At 47.7% G+C, this 20,458-nt stretch overlaps 1 protein-coding gene across 1 annotated transcript in view; it reads right to left on the reverse strand.

The window, feature by feature from the left end:
- SEZ6L2 (seizure related 6 homolog like 2) overlaps positions 1 to 14,518 on the reverse strand; it is a 256,811-nt gene extending 242,293 nt beyond the window's left edge. Inside the window, exon 1 of the mRNA XM_085614538.1 lies at positions 14,278 to 14,518. Within this exon, the coding sequence (XP_085470664.1) occupies positions 14,278 to 14,374 (97 nt within the window). The 5' untranslated portion in view covers positions 14,375 to 14,518. The remainder of the gene's footprint in view (positions 1 to 14,277) is intronic.
- Between the last annotated feature and the right edge of the window lie 5,940 nt (positions 14,519 to 20,458).

Consider the following 20,458-nt stretch of genomic DNA (forward strand, 5'->3'; position numbering starts at 1 on the left):
GAGCCACATCCAGACATGAATGTGTCAGGCTGCTATTGAGGAGAGGGCAAAAGAATAGTTGCCTTGACATATCTTTGTATGGAATATTATTAGCAGAGGTACCAGCCTAGAGTGTTGTAGAGAACCAGCTGGTCTAGAAATGCTAAGTTTTTTAGGAAGATGTGTTTCGATTGTAAGCCTCCGTATACGACTGCAATGTTGAAAAGAGCCAAATGCAGGGGAGACTTCAAGTGAAAGGGATGTGAGTGCTCCATTTGAATCAATTATAGTTTTTAAATCATCCACTGTGGAAGCCAGTGCTGGTTCAGCACCACAGCCATACCAGAATCTGTTTGGTAATCTAAGAGAAGGGTATTTTCTTCGATGAATGAAGATCTTTCAATCTTTTTGTCTAGAAACAGTTGGTTAGTGGCCAAAATGTAGAAGGCGGCTATGGTTGAAGGCCTGCTGTTTTAAGGAGGGTTATGCAAGACATTTAGAGTTCTTTTGGGAAGTTACCTTTACCCAAAGAGTTGTTGGTAGTTTTGACCAAAATAGCTGCAGAGCTATTCATGAGGATGTTCTTGAATATATGAGCAGGATACAGGTCTGACCGAGATCATCCTGGCCTACAAGCCTTTACAGCCTTGATGAAGTCCTGTGTGGTCACGGGGTCAAATGCGAGTAACTGGTTGTTTTCATGTTTTATACTCTAGTGAGCTGCTCTGCCCGATTTTTGATTAAGCAGTTTAGAGGGAAACAGGGGGTCTGAAACTGTCTAGAAGGTTAGATGTTACGCAGATGTGCCATGCACACAGCAAGGGCCAGCGGTGAGGCCTTCTGCTGGGCTGCCAAGGCATCAATGTGCCCCATGGTATTACCACTTCAGGTACTTTGGTTGGATGGCACTTTTTCCTGTGAACTCTTCTGTTGTTTGTGATTTCGGTGCTCCTCATTAGCTCCTCCCCTTCAAATCTCCTGTTTCATGAGCATTGTCTACTCTCCAGGCTAATGGAGAGCTTCTCTGCGTCCTAAAGAACTCACCAAGATATAGGGCAGGTCTCCCTGGAGTATGGCAGGCATAAGGTCTCCTGGCTCCAATCAATTTTCCTCGATACCTACTCTGGGGTTTTCTTCTGAAGTAAATAAAATAAAACATCCTTGTTGGTCACCATATAAAGGGTGAACAGTGGCTGTTCCTGGAGGCGTGCTCTGTATAGACATGGGCAGTGATTGGAAAGAATATATATTTACTCCAATGATTATATATTCAAACACAAATGTACAATAGTTTAGTATCCACTCAATGTCACATTAACAGGGGTCGACAAGACATGTAAGGATAAACAGACCCCAAGAGACGCCATATTAATTTAGGAAATATAACATGCATGAACATGCCAGCTACTAAAAAGTCAGTGTTATTAACTTAGTGCTTAGATTTCAATGGAAGTTAAGAGCACAATGGGTGTAGGTAGAAACTGTGCAGCTTTATTGGCGCTAATGGAATTAAAACAAGCTGGTTTTTTAATAAAATGTGTTTTTATGCTCTTGGATAGTCACCAGTACTCTGCAAAACATGACATAACTCTATTTGTTAGTCTGGGAAATATTAAATACTTGTATAGTGTTATGATGGGCTTTTTTTTTTATAATCCACCTTAGTTAACTGATGTGTTTCAGAACTTCTGAGATTTAGAGATGTGCTTTCTGGATTGGACTTCACAACCCAGTTGTTGTTAGACCTTATGTGGTCAACAGAGTTTTAGAAGCTGACCTGAGAGAGGGGCGTTGGCTCCACCCACATGTTGGTTACCTGGAATAGAACATTTAATTGGGCAGAAGATTTCTGGTGCCACCACAAAATAGTGCTTGTTGCACTCCTGTTCCCTCACCTAACAAAAAATGATACATCAGTTTGCAAGGGGATGACCCCTCTAAGAATATTGCTCCATGAGTCAGCAGCTTTACAACCGGCAGAGGCATCATGACATGCTCACTGTGATACTACCCCTTAATTCCAGAAAGCAAAGGCAATAAATAGGCTTTTTCTTTGTAGATTTGGGAGGAGTGGGGGCTCTCCCATGAGATTTCCCCCTATTTGTTTTTTAAATATGGGTTCATGGAATTTACCCACTAACCCCAAGACGACCATCCTTCATATAAACGTAGAATTGAACTTGAACATATATAAAATGGTACGGTCTTCTTGTTGCGAAGATGGCCATGACTTGACAGTGAAAGAAGTCAAATCCTCCCTCCCTAAAGGGTTGGAAAAAAGGTCTAGATAAGTGCACAAGTCTGGAGAAACTTATTCCAGGTAGGAAGGTGCCCACAGAAACATAAAACCTGGAAAGACTGGGCCCAATACAGAGGAGTTATACTGATTTCACAGGAATAGGGGCATAGGTCACTGGATGATGCAGCCATGGGGTATAGGGGCACATTGAATGGTGATGGTATTTGCGGCCCTGATGGTGAATGTGTGGGGTTTCTGTAATTCTAGTCAATTCAGTCATAACAGTTATGTTCTGTTGCCCAAGATGAGACAGATCTGTTTGTTTCTTGTTTGTTTTTCCAACATGGAAATTGATATAAATGGTGTTATTAAAGTAAAGGTATGGGGTCAACTTGCGCATATCAAAGCACATTTTTCACAAAATGTGCTAAAAAGCCGTAGACCATGAGAGAACACTCAAGAAATATTCCTGTACTTTTATCGTGAGCTGGGAGGAGAATCCTTTTTTTCAAACTTTGCCATGTGTTCACACATATGTCTGATAGTACCTCCAGTTAGCTAAGGCCAGGTATAATAATAGAGCTTGCTAAAAACGTGACTGCCGCTCACAGTAACAGCCCCCAGGAGCTGTTATACCAATGTCATAGCAAGACCTACACACCCCACCCGTCCTCTGGTCCCACTGTGCACCAGCAGCAATGGAGCGTGTCTGGACTGTGAAGAAAAACATAAATACTCACTGCTGGCACCTTGTTCCCATGCCAAGCCTAGGCTTTGGTGTGCTTTCTCAAGCCTCAGCCCTGAACCTGAAATATTGCTGGGTCTTGGATATCAGTGTACTACAGAAGCTGGCATCTGGGCCAACAGCCCCAGCCTGCCGTACACTATAATACCACCCTCTGCACATCACTAACTCCATGTCGACTTATAGGGCCCAAATGCTGATCTATTTCTTGGCTTTTGCAGCAGCGAAAACAGCATGCCTTTGTGTAGGGCAATAGGAACAGGTGCAGGATTTAAAAGTACCTCTGGAGCCTGTATCCGCTTACCCCACCCACATAGCACCCTTAGCCGACAGTCCGCAGTCGATCCCCACTCCAGCCTACAGCCTCAGTTGCATCACTTCGCCCTTAGGAATTTTCAGTTGCTTCTCCCCCTGCAGCCTGTCTGCTTTCTCTTCACCCTCCCAGCTCATCCCCACAGCCTCAGATATATCACCAATTACAAACCACATCTCAAAGCTTCAGCCTGGGCTTCCTTCTCACATCAGCCCACAGCCTCAGCCTACTTTCCACTCTTAGACCGGCTTCATAGAAAAGGGAAAGAGCAGTTATTTGTAGGTTTGTAGAAATAAGCGGATGTTCACAAGTTTTTGGTCATTTTGTGAGTGCAATGAGAGATGGGCCCATGTGAGTGCAGGTTGAGTTGCATGAGTGCAGAGTGACAGGAGGGCCCATGTGAGTTCAGGTTGAGTTGCACAAGTGCAAAGTTAGAGGTGGGCCCATGTCAGTGCAGAATGAGGCACACGAGTGAAGAGGGGGAGGTGGGCCTATGTCAGTGCAGGTTGAGTTGCACGAGTGCAGAGTGTGAGTTGGGCTCATGTGAGTACAGGTTGAGTTGCACAAGTGCAAAGGGAGATGTGGGCCAAAATTGAGTGAAGGTTGAGTTGCATGAGTGCAGAATGACCGGAGGGACGATGTGAGTACAGGTTGAGATGCACGAGGGAAGAGTGAGAGGTGGTTCCATGTCAGTGCAGGTTGAGTTTCATGATTACAGAGTGAGAGAAGATCCCATCAGAGTGCAAGGTGGCCTGTGTGACCATGTGAGTGCCGTGTGACCAGTGAGTGTAGGCGAGAGGAATTAGTGCAAGGTAAGGGATGTCAGTGCAGGGTGAGCAACGTCTCCGGTTGAGTGCAAGGTGAGAGGTCAAATTACAGGGTGCCCTGCATAAATGCAGGGAGAGCGACATGTCCTTGTGAAATCCAACAGACCATTGTGCCCGTATGAGTGCACAGTGAGCCTTGAGAGCGAAGGCTGTGCTGTGTGAGTGATGGGTTAATGGAGTACCTGTGTGAGTGCATTATGAGGAGTGAGTGCAGGATGAGTGGTGTGAGTGCAGGGTTAGTGATGTGTCCATGAACAATTGAGTGCAGGGTGAGTAGTAATAGAGGAGAGTGAGCAGCAAGAGTGCAGGGTGAGCGGTGTGTCCCTGTTAATTCCAACAGATCTGTATGCCCATGTGGGTGCAGAATGAGTGGTGTGAGTGCAGGGTTAGTGATGGGCCCATATACCATTGAGTGCGGGGTGAGCAATAAAAGAGTAGGGTGAGCAGAAAGGCTGCTGGGTGAACGGTGTGCCTATGTTAGTTCCAACCGATCATTGTGCCCACATTAGTGCAGAATGAGTCGTGTGAGTGCAGGGTTAGTGATGTGCCCTCCTTATAAGACTGATTGCAGGGTGAGCAATAAGAGAGCTGGGTGAGCAGCATAAGAGCAGGGTGAGCAGTGTTTGCCTGTTAGTTCAAGCAGATCTTTGTGCCTACGTGAGTGCAGAATGAGTCGTATGAGTGCAGGTTTGTGAGGTGCCCATATAAGATTGAGTGCAGGGTGAGCAATAAGAGAGCAGGGTGAGCAGAAAGTGGGCAGATTAAACGATGTGTACCTGCTTAGTTCCAGCAGATATTTGCGCCCATTCGTGTGCAGAATGGGTAGCACGAGTGCAGGGCAATCGTTCTGCCCATTTGAGGTGCATGTGCTGGTAGACAATTTGGCCCATGTGAGTGCTGGGTGGTCAGTGAGAGTGAAAGAAGAGCTGTATGAGTGACAGGTGAGTGGACTGTCCTTGTGAGTGCAGGGTGAATAGTGTAAGCCATGTGACCCTTCGAGTGCAGGGTAAGGTGTGTGTTTGTGTGAAGATTGACGAGGGTCAGTGCAGGGTGAGCAGTGAGCTCGAAGGGTGATCTCTGTGAGTGAAAGATGAGCGTAGTGCCCATGTGAATGCAGGGTGAGCAGTGTGCCAATGTGAGTGCAGGGTTCAAGGAGTGAGTATAGGGTGAGTTTTCCAAATGCAGAGTGAGTGATGTGCTCGTTTGAGTACAGGGTAAGCAGAGTGTGAAGGGTGAATTATGTGAGTGACATGTGAGTGGTTTGAATGCAGGATTATCTATCCCCAGAAACTCTAAGTAACTCAACATATCACTGTTGACAAGTGGGAGGTTCATATGTAATTTAATGCATTATTATTACGGAGTCAATCAGGGTTTTAGGGTTGGATGAAATAAATGTTTTAGTGATCCTGCAATAAAATGTAAGTCTCTTCCATATGCCTAGTTTCTTTCTTGGTAATGCATTCGCAAACTCTGGCAGGAAAAGACATTAAAAATGAAAGGAATAGGCCTAGCGGCACCGCAGGGTACTATGAGATTGTAAAAAACAAAAACAAAGCCTCCTTAACAGTAAACCGCTTTTTGAAGACCTGTGTACTTGGACGAGGCTGAGATTTCAGCCCCTGCCCAGCCGGGCCCACAGCAGGTGAAGAACTGCGCATGTGTCCTAGAAGCTGAGTAGCCCGGGAAGAGAGACATGATGGGGGGCGGGGCTAAAGCTGTTTCAGCCCAATGAGCGTTGCGCGCCTGCCCCAGACTATGAGGGAGCGAATCACAGCGAAGTTCATTTTCCTTTTGGCTAGCCACAGCTCTATGGCAACCATTAGTATGATAAACTCCTACCTCACCCTCTATGGATTTCAAGTAGAGAGATTCGGCTCGCAGCAGAAAAACACGGATTTGTCTCCACGCTGGTCACCACCACTACCAGAGCTTTCTGGCGGACAGTGAGACGAGAACGGCCCCTGTTCTAACGTTTTCCTTGTAGGACTAAAGTACCTCTGTCCTAGGCAGGAGCAGACACTGGGTGTTCCAATCTGGGCGAGGAAAGTTGTATGGTTGAGTGTGAACTGTGATGTCATCCTCTTTAAGTGTCATGTGATGTCACTTTGTTCAGGGGTCAAATGAGCTGTGATGTCCTTTCTCTACCGCCTATGGTCCTAGTGAAATAGTTTCCTTGTCGAAATCACAGTTCATAAGATAATAAACCAGGTTGAATAAACTGCTGATGTAATAACATGACACCTTCTCCTATCTAATGATAAATCAGAGCACGCGCTCTCTCTACATTGAAAACATCATATGACCCGCTGTATCACAGTTGATGACATCATAAAACATGCTGTCTCGCTGCAGATTACTAAAATAATCTTGAAAAGCGCTCACAACTGTTCATGCCACAAAACACAACTGTCCCACAGCTGTTGACTTAGTAGTATGATAGGCTGCCTGTGTGGGGCGGTGAGGTACTGTGGCGTCAGAGGGAGCTGGCAGGGGCTGTCACCCTCTGCACTTAGATGTGTCGCTGGAGTTGACTTGTCGTAGTGCAGCCATCTTTTGACTGCCGCGGACCGCCACTGATCCATGATTGGAATCTGGGGACCCCCAGTGAGTCATCACTGGGAGCTGGAGACCGATAGTCTAAGCAACTTCTATGATTTGAACCTTCAAAACAAAACATGAATACACCAAATAAATGCCCCGATATTGGAATATTTTAATTCGCAAACAAATCTGGAAGCTTTAAAATGTGCTTCTGTATTTATATATACTTTATTAATTTTAATAAATTAATTTTAATATTCTTTTATTTTGTAGAACAGTCGCAGGCCCCCTGAAGAGCCCTCACGGACCGCTGGGTCCCTGGACCACATGTTATGGCCCGCTGTATTAGTGGCTGGGAGTCCAGTGAGGGGGCTGTGGTTTTAGGCCAGTGGTGCATTCAGAACGCTGGTTTATGCCTTAACGACTGAGGGACATTGAGGGGATTTACTTGGGTCCCAGTGGACTAACATACTCTGAGCAGTAATGGGCAGTGCCTGCAGGGGCCTAGCTACCAATGGTGAAGTAGGTGTCGTGGCACCCTGGCCCAGAACCCTAAGAGGCCCATGTAACCTGGATTATTGCTTTATTTTATTACCCAGCCAGCAGTTTGAGGGCCCTTTTTACCTCTGTCTTGGCACCCTTGCTTCGACTAGGGGATTTAGGTTCTTTGAAGGCTCCGTTTTGAGCTCACAGGATTGAGGGGCACTGATAAAAGGCAAACAGGCATAGATAGGCCGAGGCGCATTGGAAGAGCTGTTTTACGCCCCGTGCACTGAGGGGAATCCAGTGGCCTTTGTTAGCAAGGCCTGGAGGGTTGATGTGCACTGAAGGAGCTGACTGAGGTGTACTGATAAAACGCAAACAGGCATAGATTGGTCGAGGTGCATTGGAAGAGCTGTTTTAGGTCTACTGCACTGAGAGGAATCCAGTGGCCTTTGTTAGTTGAGCCTGGAGGGTTGATGTGCACTGAAGGAGCTGATTGAGGTGTACTGATAAAACGCAAACAGGCATAGATAGGTCGAGGTGCATTGGAAAAGCCGTTTTAGGACCCGTGCACTGAGGGGAATCCAGTGGCTTTTGTTAGCAAGGCCTGGAGGGTTGATGTGCACTGAAGGAGCTGATTGAGGTGTACTGATAAAACGCAAACAGGCATAGATAGGCCGAGGTGCATTGGAAGAGCTGTTTTACGCCCCGTGCACTGAGGGGAATCAAGTGGCCTTTGTTAGCAAGGCCTGGAGGGTTGATGTGCACTGAAGGAGCTGACTGAGGTGTACTGATAAAACGCAAACAGGCATAGAAATTGGTCGAGGTGCATTGGAAGAGCTGTTTTAGGTCTACTGCACTGAGAGGAATCCAGTGGCCTTTGTTAGTTGAGCCTGGAGGGTTGATGTGCACTGAAGGAGCTGATTGAGGTGTACTGATAAAACGCAAACAGGCATAGATAGGTCGAGGTGCATTGGAAGAGCTGTTTTAGGCCCCGTGCACTGAGGGGAATCCAGTGGCTTTTGTTAGCAAGGCCTGGAGGGTTGATGTGCACTGAAGGAGCTGATTGAGGTGTACTGATAAAACACAAACAGGCATAGATAGGTCGAGGTGCATTGGAAGAGGTGTTTTAGGCCTCGTGCACTGAGAGGAATCCAGTGGCCTTTGTTAGCAAAGCCTGGAGGGTTGATGTGCACTGAAGGAGCTGACTGAGGTGTACTGAAAAAACGCAAACAGGCATAGATAGGTCGAGGTGCATTGGAAGAGCTATTTTAGGCCCCGTGCACTGAGGGGAATCCAGTGGCTTTTGTTAGCAAGGCCTGGAGGGTTGATGTGCACTGAAGGAGCTGATTGAGGTGTACTGATAAAACGCAAACAAGCACAGATAGGTCGAGGTGCATTGGAAGAGCTGTTTTAGGCCTTGTGCACTGAAAGGGATTCTGTGCCTTTTGTTATCTAGGCTTGGAGGGTTGATGTGCACTGAAGGAGATGATTGAGGTGTACTGATAAAAAGGCAAACAGGCATAGATCGGTCAAGGTGCATTGGAAGAGTTGTTTAAGGTCTAGTGCACTAAGAGGAATCCAGTGACCTTTGTTAGCAAGGCCTGGAGGGTTGATGTGCACTGACGGAGCTGACTGAGGTGCATTGATAAAAGGCAAACAGGCATAGATAGGTCGAGGTGCTTTGGAAGAGCTGTTTTAGGCCCCGTGCACTGAGGGGAATCCAGTGGCCTTTGTTAGCAAGGCCTGGAGGATTGATGTGCACTGAAGGAGCTGATTGAGGTGTACTGATAAAACGCAAACAGGCATAGATAGGTCGAGGTGCATTGTAAGAGCTGTTTTAGGTCTACTGCACTGAGAGGAATCCAGTGGCCTTTGTTAGCTAGGCCTGGAGGGTTGATGTGCACTGAAGGAGCTGATTGAGGTGTACTGATAAAACGCAAACAGGCATAGATAGGTCGAGGTGCATTGGAAGAGCTGTTTTAGGCCCTGTGCACTGAGGGGAATCCAGTGGTTTTTGTTAGCAAGGCCTGGAGGGTTGATGTGCACTGAAGGAGCTGATTGAGGTGTACTGATGAAACGCAAACAGGCATAGATAGGTCAAGGTGCATTGGAAGAGCTGTTTTAGGCCTCGTGCACTGAGAGGAATTCTGTGACTTTTGTTATCTTGGCTTGGAGGGTTGATGTGCACTGAAGGAGATGATTGAGGTGTACTGATAAAAAGGCAAACAGGCATAGATCGGTCGAGGTGCATTGGAAGAGTTGTTTAAGGTCTAGTGCACTAAGAGGAATCCCGTGACCTTTGTTAGCAAGGCCTGGAGGGTTGATGTGTACTGAAGGAGATGATTGAGGTCAACTGATAAAAGGAAATCATGCATAGATAGGTCGAGGTGCATTGGAAGAGCTGCTCTAGGCCCAGTGCACTGAGAGGAATACAGTGGCCTTTGTTAGCCAGGCCTGGAGGGTTGATGTGCACTGAAGGAGCTGATTGAGGTGTACTGATAAAAGGCAAACAGGGATAGATAGGTCAAGGTGCTTTGGAAGAGCTGCTTTAGGTCTAGTGCACCATAAGGAATTCAGTGACCTTTGTTAGCTAGGCCTAGAGGCACTGAATGAGCTGATTGAGGTGTACTGATAAAAGGCAAACAGGCATAGATAGGTCGAGGTGCATTGGAAGAGCTGTTTTAGGCCTAGTGCTCTGAGAGGAATTTTGCAACCTTTGTTAGCAAGGCCTGGAGGGTTGATGTGCACTGAAGGAGCTGATTGAGGTGTACTAAGAAAAGGCAAACAGGCATAGATATGTCGAGGTGCATTGGAAGAGCTGCTCTAGGCCTAGTGCACTGAGAGGGTTAGCGGGGCTTGGAGGTTTGATGTGCACTGAAAGAGCTGAGTCAGCGCAGCCCAGCAGTGAGGAGCACGAGAAGAGCTGTGCTGGGCTTAGTGAAGTGAGGTGCATGAAAAGATCTTAGTTCGAGGGGACAGGCGTGCACGTGAGGAGCCACACCATTTCTACCGGGTTAAGGTGCGTGCAGTGACCTGCGCAGGCTGTGGAGGATTGAGGCGCACTGGCAGATCTGCTTTAAGGCGCAGGTGACTGAGATGCATCCAGGGAGCCGGGGAAGGCGCGCTGTGCTTAGGTGCTTCAAGGATGGCGCGTTATTCCTAGCGGCTAAGGTGGGTTCCAGGAGCTTCTAGCGGCTTGTAGGGCATTCGGTGAGCTCTGTTGAACCTCGTGCGTCCCTGGTGCGATTGGGGAGCTGTGATACCCCGAAATGGATTATGGTGCTTTGCAGGAGGTGGAGTGGGTGCATGTAGGCGCTCTGCTGTATTTAATGTCCTTTGGCAGAGCAGTCATAGGAATTTTGATAGAGGTGACACGTGGGCGTGTTCTTTAGTGTACTGAGGGACTTTTAGTGGGCTGCACTGGGCCGTGTAGGTAAGAGTGCTTTCTGAAAGTGGTAGTGCGCCCAGTGGGGGGAGGTGCATTGACGGAGCTGTGGTAGGCCTGGTGTAATCAGGGCCTGTTACTGAGCTGTGTACAGGCCAATAGGCAGGACTTCTTCGATATTCCCTTCTTAGGTGTCATAGACAGGAGGAACCACCCACCCTCTGCGCACACACAAGATATGAAAAACCCTCACCATCTCACACACACATGTAGAAATGATTGCGCCAACTTATGGCGAACAAAGCGGTACAAAACTTAGCCACTGGATTCAAGCAAGCCTGGCTGAAGACGGCTGAAATGCCAGAAACCGGTCCTAGGAAGCTTGTTTCCGGTCCAGGGAAGACATGGCTTGGCAGTTCGGGCTGGACTGTTCCCATGAGGCACAGGGTCAGACTGATTTGCATATGGCCATGTCTGAACTGGGGTGGCAGAGTGGGCTAAAGAACGGTGATGGATCAAACCCAGATCTGTTGACTGGGTGTGAGTGTTTGATTGGTTCTGATGCTCCGTCCATCACCACCCCCTTTTGTACCACCGTTCACATGCACATTTCACTCTTTCCCATCACTGACCAAGAGATTTCCGAAGCTGACTCCCTTGACAGAGTTTAATCCTTCTGCAAAGGTTGGTTCCTGACTTAGACACAAGATGCCAGTCGTGGGCTCTAGTACCACACACTAAACTCCTTATGGGAACAAAACTGCTGGGCACAGTACCCTGAAGAGACCCCCGAAGTTAAGCAGAATAATTAATGCATGGTTTAAGAATATAATACAACACTGCAGGTGAGGTCTTCAGAAATGGACATAATACTCCAGGTGAGATTTTCACAACTTGACACAATATTCGAGGTGAGGCCTTCAGAACTGGACACGATACTTGAGGTGAGACCTTCAGGACAGATGTGCTACTGCAGGAGAGCAGGTGTGGCCTTCGGAACTGCATGCAATACTCCAGGTGAGGCCTTCAGAACTGGACATGATGCTCCAGGTGAGGCCTTCAGAACAGGACATGATACTCCAGGTGAGGCCTTAAGAACTGGATACAATACTCCAGGTGAGGTATCACAACTTGACACAATACTCCAGGTGAGATTTTCACAACTTGACACAATATTCGAGGTGAGGCCTTCAGAACTGGACACGATACTTGAGGTGAGGCCTTCAGGACAGATGTGCTACTGCAGGAGAGCAGGTGTGGCCTTCAGAACTGCATGCAATACTCCAGGTGAGGCCTTCAGAACTGGACATGATGCTCCAGGTGAGGCCTTCAGAACTGGACATGATACTCCAGGTGAGGCCTTAAGAACTGGATACAATACTCCAGGTGAGGTATCACAACTTGACACAATACTCCAGGTGAGATTTTCACAACTTGACACAATATTCGAGGTGAGGCCTTCAGAACTGGACACGATACTTGAGATGAGGCCTTCAGGACAGATGTGCTACTGCAGGAGAGCAGGTGTGGCCTTCAGAACTGCATGCAATACTCCAGGTGAGGCCTTCAGAACTGGACATGATGCTCCAGGTGAGGCCTTCAGAACGGGACATGATGCTCCAGGTGAGGCCTTCAGAACTGGACATGATACTCCAGGTGAGGCCTTCAGAACTGGATACAATACTCCAGATGAGGTATCACAACTTGACACAATACTCCAGGTGAGGCCTTCAGAACTGGATACAATACTCCAGATGAGGTATCACAACTTGACACAATACTCCAGGTGAGGCCTTCAGAACTGGACACTGTACTTAAGGTGAGGCCTTCAGAACTGGACACGATACTCCAGGTGAGGTATCACAACATGACACGATACTCCAGGTGAGGACTTCAGAACTGGATACAATACTCCAGGTGAGGCCTTCAGAACTGGATACAATACTCCAGGTGAGGCCTTCAGAACTTGGCACATACTCCACGTGTGGCCTTCAGAACTGTATACAATACTCCAGGTGAGGTATCACAACATGACACGATACTCCAGGTGAGGCCTTCAGACCTGGACATGGTACTCCAGGTGAGGTATCACAACATGACACAATACTCTAGGTGAGGCCTTCAGACCTGGACATGGTACTCCAGGTGAGGCCTTCAGAACTTGGCACATACTCCACGTGTGGCCTTCAGAACTGTATACAATACTCCAGGTGAGGTATCACAACATGACACGATACTCCAGGTGAGGCCTTCAGACCTGGACATGGTACTCCAGGTGAGGTATCACAACATGACACAATACTCTAGGTGAGGCCTTCAGACCTGGACATGGTACTCCAGGTGAGGCCTTCAGAACTTGGCACATACTCCACGTGTGGCCTTCAGAACTGTATACAATACTCCAGGTGAGGTATCACAACATGACACGATACTCCAGGTGAGGCCTTCAGAACTGGATACAATACTCCAGGTGAGGTATCACAACATGACACGATACTCCAGGTGAGGCCTTCATACCTGGACATGGTACTCCAGGTGAGGTCTTCAGAACTTGCTACAATACACCAGGTGAGGTATCACAGCATGACACGATACTCCAGGTGAGGCCTTCATACCTGGACATGGTACTCCAGGTGAGGTCTTCAGAACTTGCTACAATACACCAGGTGAGGTATCACAACATGACACGATACTCCAGGTGATGCTTTCAGATCTGGGCACTCCAGCTGCAGTCTTCACAACTTGACACAATACTCAAGCTGTGAACGACTTCTTGCATCTATCTAGATACTAGCATTGGTTAATGTGGCATAGAGACAGCCCCTAGGGGGCCACAGCAGGCGGCTTAACCAACTGAGGTTTGTGTTATGAGGCCTGTAGATTACTGACATATCTCTGACCCATCCACCCATTAACCTATGTTAAAAGTGGGCCTTGCAACCCACAGCTAAGTGAACAGAGCCTCGCAGCAAGAGAATAACAAATTGAGCCATTTTGCCAGCCTTATAGAAATGTATCGTTCTCAGCTCATTGCCTGCTTCTGAAAAATCCTTTCATATTAAACAACTGGGGAAGGGGGTGTTTCTGGTGTCAATAAAACACAGTGCTCCAAAAAATATAAACATTAACGTTTTGGCCCACATAATGGAGGAAAGGGATGCCTGACCCCCCTCCCCCGCTGCGAGGAACGCGCCAGTCAGTCAGAACTCTGACAAGTATTTATAGTCATTTTATAGGCAGCATCACCTTGTATTTTTCCTTTACATGGCCGCAGGGGAAACAACGTTACCAGCCAATGAAAAGAAGGAAAAAACGAGGTAACCTACCATAAATGCATCTATAAACTCGATTTATTCCATTAGACATCCCAAGGTTTCTTGCGCATTTCGGCTGACGTGCAATGATATAGCCTGCGCATCGCCCAGTACCGCAGCCCGGATCACCTCCAGCACACGACGTGTGCTGAGGGTTAGGGGCACTGCTATAATTAGTCCAGCAGGTGCAGTGGCACCAGGTCTCACGGTTATGAGGGGCACGCTGTCCTATGCCACCTAACAAGGTGCTGGGTGGGGGGAGGGGGGCATCTCCCTGGCTTGCCTAAGCCCTGTGGCACTCCTGCTACGCCACCGGCGGGGAGCTGCGTTACTGTTGTTTATCGATGGACTGTCCCATTTTCGTGCTCATGCAGCCGATGCAATATAACATACCCCATCTGACAACATACATAATTATAGTGACCCCCAAAGTGCGGTTCCTTACCTCGCACGGAGGCCAGGGCGCAGAGGACGGCAGCCAGCCGCGGCCACGCCATCGCTTTCAGCACCCCCGTCCCCTCGGAGAGGGGGGCCCGTCCCATGGCAGCCGAAGCAGGTGAAGCGGGAGGATGCGGAATAAAAGATCCCTGTAGAAAAATCGTATGGCCGACAAAAAAAAATAGAAAATGACGAATAACCGAGAGCGGATGGAAACAAAAGCGTTCTCCTCAGCAGCGGCGGCGTGGTCTATTACTCACCGGTGCCTACAGCCCTCCCCCTCTCTCTCACGGCAGCTGGGGCGACGCCTCTTCCTCGTGCACGCCAGGCGGAATGACATAAATAACGGAATTATAATAAACCCCCAACTGAGACGTCATAAAAATATAGAGAAAAAAGGCTTTTCTCATAAAAAAAATATCATGCATAGAGAGAGAGAAACGACGGGCTCGGGGAGAGGGTCTCCAATGTAACCTTAGCTGGGGAGGCGCTGTTACTAGCTCCGCGATGTCCCTTTGGCACCAGCTTCAATTAGCCCATCTATTGCCGGCAATTTAATAGCGCCAAAATGCTACCAAGGCAATGTCGACGTCTTAGGTGCTACAGGCAGCGACATTGAGCCCTGAAAAATAAAACACACAGACCGCCCCCACCGTCCCCTGTTTGGGTTGAAGATGCGGAGCTGCGCTACGTCAGTTCCTGGAGCAATATATATGTAGTGTGCGCGCGCCGGGAAGAAGAGATTCTGGGGAAGCTGGTGGCGGAGGACGCGGGGGTCGGGGGCGGGCTGAGTGTGTAGATAGATGCAGGCCCTTAGTGAACTGGGACTTGGAGGCGGAAGGAGTAGAGGATGCGCGCCGGGCTGGCGACAGGCTCTGCGCTAGATCATGGTCTGTGCACTTTGAAGGATGGCGCATCCTCCATCGTCTCTGTAGATGAATTAAGACCGCCTTCCTTTGGGATGGGGCAGAGGGCGCTGCACGTGTTTGCACATGCTTGCACCTAAAACACCTAGACGTTGCCTTTGAGTGAGCACTTAAAGTGCGCTCATCCTGGTGGTTTTGTTGTGGAGGAAGGGGCTAGTGAGCTCTGGAGGATTTGTATGTGGTGAATGCAGACCCTGGTCTTCTGTATCTGAGAACCGTGCCCAGGTCGAAAAAGGTGATGAGATGGGTCTCGTGAGTCTGGGAGCATTAAAGGCTCTTAGATCATTTGGAAGTGATGTGGTCTTTCAGGTTTATTTATTTATGTATTTATTTATAGGTTTTAAATATCACTAGCTAGATCAGAAGGTATAACAGCGCTTTACATTTAGGGCCTCATTACGATGTCGGGCAGAAAGTCTGCCCGACACTGTCTCGGATTCAGGAACCAACCGGTTACAGTCCGGGGTTCCGCCCGACCGATTACGATGCGACTGAACACTGTTCGGTCGGAGTCCCATTGTACCCTATGGGAGCCTTGTTCTGCCCGACAACACAGGCTCTTATGGGAAAATGGGGTGTGTGTGTAAAAACCATGCAACCTGTCGCAGGTACCCCACGGTGACAGCCACACAGTGTAGGATTTTATAGGGGGGTCCCTTAGGTACCCCCGTGGCCCCCAACCGGAGGCCGCAGGTTGAAGTGGGCCCTGCTAGGGGCCTCCAAAGTCACTTTCTGACAGCCTTTTTGTATCGGACAGGCCGTCTCGGAAAGGCTGTTGGAAATCGACATCGTAATTGGTCAGAAACGCTGCTCGTAGAGGTGCACGATGTGGTTCCAATCGACACAGATACTCTGAGATCCAGAAACCGATATGGAATAACCGCACAGTTTACTATCCGTCCGCGAACATCGTAATCAGTTGGGTGGATTGTAAACCGACCAAGTCGGTTTGAAGGGTTCCAATGTGGTCTAGGAAATTCCGAATGTCGAGCGGAGGCTTTCGGCACAACATCATAATGAGGCCCTTAATCCAAGGCCATTTGAATTAATGTAAATGTATATATACAGACAAAGAGGATCATTAGGCAGTTAAGGTAATGACAATATGCGACATTAGAACAGCATGAGTTAATGGAGTAAATGAGAAAAAGAGGGTGTGGAGTTCCTCAGGGATAAAGTGGGTGAACATAAGGAGGCCAGGATGGAGTGACACAGATCGTGTGTATCCAAACGGAGGGAGAAAGTAAGGGGGGAATTCCCTTTTCGGAACTAGGGCTCTCAGACACCTAGCAAGCTAGGTGTCATGCTTCATCATATGAGCCTGCCCCTCGTCAGGTCGGCGGTGCAATACCTGACGGGCACCCAGTACGGGGCTCTTTGGCGGGGATCTTCTGTTCCTGGCGTAAGGTGCAGTGGGGGTAAGAGGCCTAGTCAGTGTAGATGTGGGGTGAGTAGATTAAAACAGGTCAAACAGGTTAAAACGGGTCAATTAGTCCTAATAGTCTTTCATTCAAGAAGGTAAACTGCCTGATTAAAACAGATCTTGTGGGGCATGTGTGTTGGACCTCATTGAATCTAGCCCCTCTGTCCCCCGTGTTTGGTATTTAATGGAGTAAATGACATAGTAGGCAGCTGAAACATTCAATTGACTGTTACAAGGGGTCTAGTCAGATTGGGTGTGAGCTTTAGGAACACAGCTCAGTTTGCGTAAGTATGTTAAAGTATTTGTTGAGGAGAAGGTATTTAAGGTCCTCTTTGAAGCAGGAAAAGGAGAATTTGCAGCGGAGATCTCTAGGGAGTGAGTTCCACATCCTAAGAGCATTTCCAGAACATGACTGTGGTTACCAGGGATAACACTCATATCCCATCTGGTCCATTCCTTGACTCGTTTTTAGCAACCATTGACAACCACCATGGTCTTAGCTTCAATGACGAAGCAGTAACAGAGATTCTGGACAGGACACCATCTCTATTAGGAGCAGACAGGAGTGCTGCCTCAGGCACTCTGTCAGATGACTGGAACTCCCTCACTACCATGAAGAAGGAGTGGCTTAAAATAACCCTCCATGGTGCATTGATGACAGAGTACCTACGAGCTAACATAGCACCCTCGGGCCTGATTGTCAGTACTTTTCCAAGACTATTTTTGGACGATGCTACCTTAAAAAAAGAGTGGTCCCTAGTAGCATGGATATGCACTAGGGACTGGCTCGTGTTAATCATCAACACAGCTAGGAGACTTGCAGACGCACTCCCAGTGAGGATTCAAATCGCAGAAGGAGCCCTTAAAACCACGGTGCAGATTACTTCATACAAAACCAGGCTGACTGAAATCAATGCAGAAATATCTGACAACAAGGAATACCTAATGAAACAAAAGATATCCAAACTGCAAAAGGATTTGCAAAAGTTTGAAAAAGGAAAAGTCTACCCTTATCTCAAAGCCGATTACACATCGACTAAAACAAGCTATTCATCCGATTACAACTCAGATAGGAGAAACTCAGCAGATAGTGACTCAAGTGTAGGGAGCTGGGGTAGCAATAATTCAAGAAGGGGACAACGCGCTAATCAGTACTATGGTATCCCAGCTTACCAGGGACCACCAGTCTATGAGGCCCCCCGCCCTTCTGGCAGTTCCCACCATACCAACATGGACCACCCAAGTTCTTCAATAACAGCAACCCCACCTTTGTAGACAGAGGTTGTGGCAGAGGAAGAGGGCGCAACAGAAGAGGAGCTCCAAAACAGGTCCAATGGCAAGACCAAGCAGCTTACAGTATAGAGACCAGGAGCAAAACACAAGGCAAGAGACACTAGTAGTAAACCTCTCACACTTCCTCCTCACTGAACAAGAACAGTCAGGACTAGAGAAGGGTTTAGGTTTTGTCCCCACTCCTCGGACAGATACATTCAGAGGCCATCGTGAAGTCCAGAACCTATTCAGAAAGATACGGTTAAAAACCTACTTCCAAGACCACCCCACCCATGAGACGGTAGACTCTGGGCTACGTAACCCCTCCACTTTCACCCCTAACAACAGCATGATTCCTGTAGAGGTACTAGCCTTCGAAGAGGCTGTCCTCAAAGACCTAGCACTCCCTCAGAAAAAACCCTCCTTCTACAATCTATTCAACGCCGAATTGCATGCTGCAAATAGCCTTTCTGACGACACAACCATCACAATCAAACAAGCGGATAAGGGTGGGCCACAGTAATCCTGTCAACTGTAGATTATGACATGGAATGCAGTCGTCAACTCCTTAATGACAGATACCGCATACCTATAACAGTCAACCCTACCCCCGCCTCACTACTAAGATCTCATCAATGGTGTTCGAGGCAGAGACTAACGGATGGATCAGCCATAAGGAAGCGGCATTCCTGATAACCAAGGAACCGAGGGTACCGTATTTCTACACCTTACCCAAAATACATAAAGGTATTACCCCGGTTCCTGGGTGCCCCATTGTTTCTGGGATTGGCTCCCTTCTGGAGCCTCTCTCCAAATTCTGTGATCACTTTCTTCAACCTATAGTGAGACAGACCCCCTCTTTTGTCCGTGACACCACAGATATACTCAGAATCATCAAGGAAACTGATAACATCAATAACATAGACCTCCTCATCACCCTTGACGTGGAGGCTCTATATACAAATATACCCCAAAGCGCAACCCTGGAAGTAGTTGAAACTGCTCTCAACACACTGGAGTGGTCCTCACCCACCCCTGTGACATTCATCATGGAATACGCTACCCTGGCTTTGACTAAGAACTTCTTTGAATTCAAGAAGCAGCTATACCACCAAAGCCAGGGTACTTCGATGGGTAGTACCTTTGCCCCCAGTCTAGCCTGTCTCTATATGGCAGCTTTTGAAACAGACACCATCTACAACATCAACAACCCCTACCTAGCAAAATTAAAATTGTGGAAACGTTACATTGAAGATATCCTCATTTTTTGGAAAGGGGAACGCTCAGTTTGTGATGAATTTGTCACTTGGATTAACAACCTAAACGAATTCCTCAGTTTTACCCACACTATCTCTGAGACTGATATTCCCTTCCTAGACTTGAAAATCAAGCTGTTGGGTGGGTCTCTGAGTACCACCTTGTATAAGAAACCCACTGACCGTAACAGTTTGTTACTATACCATTGTCACCACCCGCAAACGTTGAGAGACAACCTCCCCTTTGCACAGTTTTTATGCATCAGACGTAATTGTACTACTACCTCTGACTTTAAAACAGAGGCAAACACCTTGGCAGTCAACCTTAGGGCCAGAGGCTATCCTCAACATAAAATCAGAGACTCCATGAAGAGAGCAACAAATAATTCCAGAGAGGCTCTTCTAGAGGTACACCCTAGACTAACGTCTGACACCCTGACTTGCGTCACATCTTTCACCTCAGACTCCACCCGCATCAAGAAAATTATTTTGAAACACTGGACCATTCTAGGGACAGGGGGGTTGTGCATTCCAAAGCCTAGGTTTGCGTACAAACGTACACGCAACCTTAAAGACATACTGATACACACAAGACCCACTGTAAACAAATCTACCACACAGAGTACCTTGTGGGGGCTCCCACCGGTGACAGGGCACCATCCTTGTGGTTCTTGTGTGGTATGCAAACTGACTGCCTTGACCAAGGAGATCAGGTTTACAGACAACTTCAAGTGGACACTGACACGCCATACTAATTGCAACAAGACCCAATGCATCTATATGGTTACATGCCCTTGCAAACTGAGGTACATAGGCATGACCATGCGTTCAGCTAAGACTCAGATAACTGAACATAAAAGTAACATCCTATGTTTGAGGGCTAACACCAAACTGTACACACACTTTAAAGATGCCAGACACCCTCCTGATTCCCTACGCTGGGTGATACTGGAAGCCCACACACAGATCTCCCAATCATCACTTTTTAGGATCGAACAGAGATGGGTTCATAGACTGGCTACACACCTTGCAGGGCTCAATGACGAGATCCCGTGGAGTACATTAGCCTAGCTTACGCTTCCATGTTGTCATACTTGAGCACATCATGAACAGGCACCTCCTTGACATATACATCCCTTGTTTCTACGCTTGATTCAATGTATGTCCCCCAGTGAACATCTGGTACGTTATAACATATAGCCTACTCATATGTAAACCATAGGCTTTATGAGCGTGCATTGGCATACCATAGAGTTATATTCACTGACTGTATCAAGAGACTAACCGATATATATTTTTATACCACCTACT

The sequence above is a fragment of the Triturus cristatus genome, chromosome 7 (assembly GCF_964204655.1).
Source record: "Triturus cristatus chromosome 7, aTriCri1.1, whole genome shotgun sequence".
Classification (NCBI taxonomy): Eukaryota; Metazoa; Chordata; class Amphibia; order Caudata; family Salamandridae; genus Triturus; species Triturus cristatus.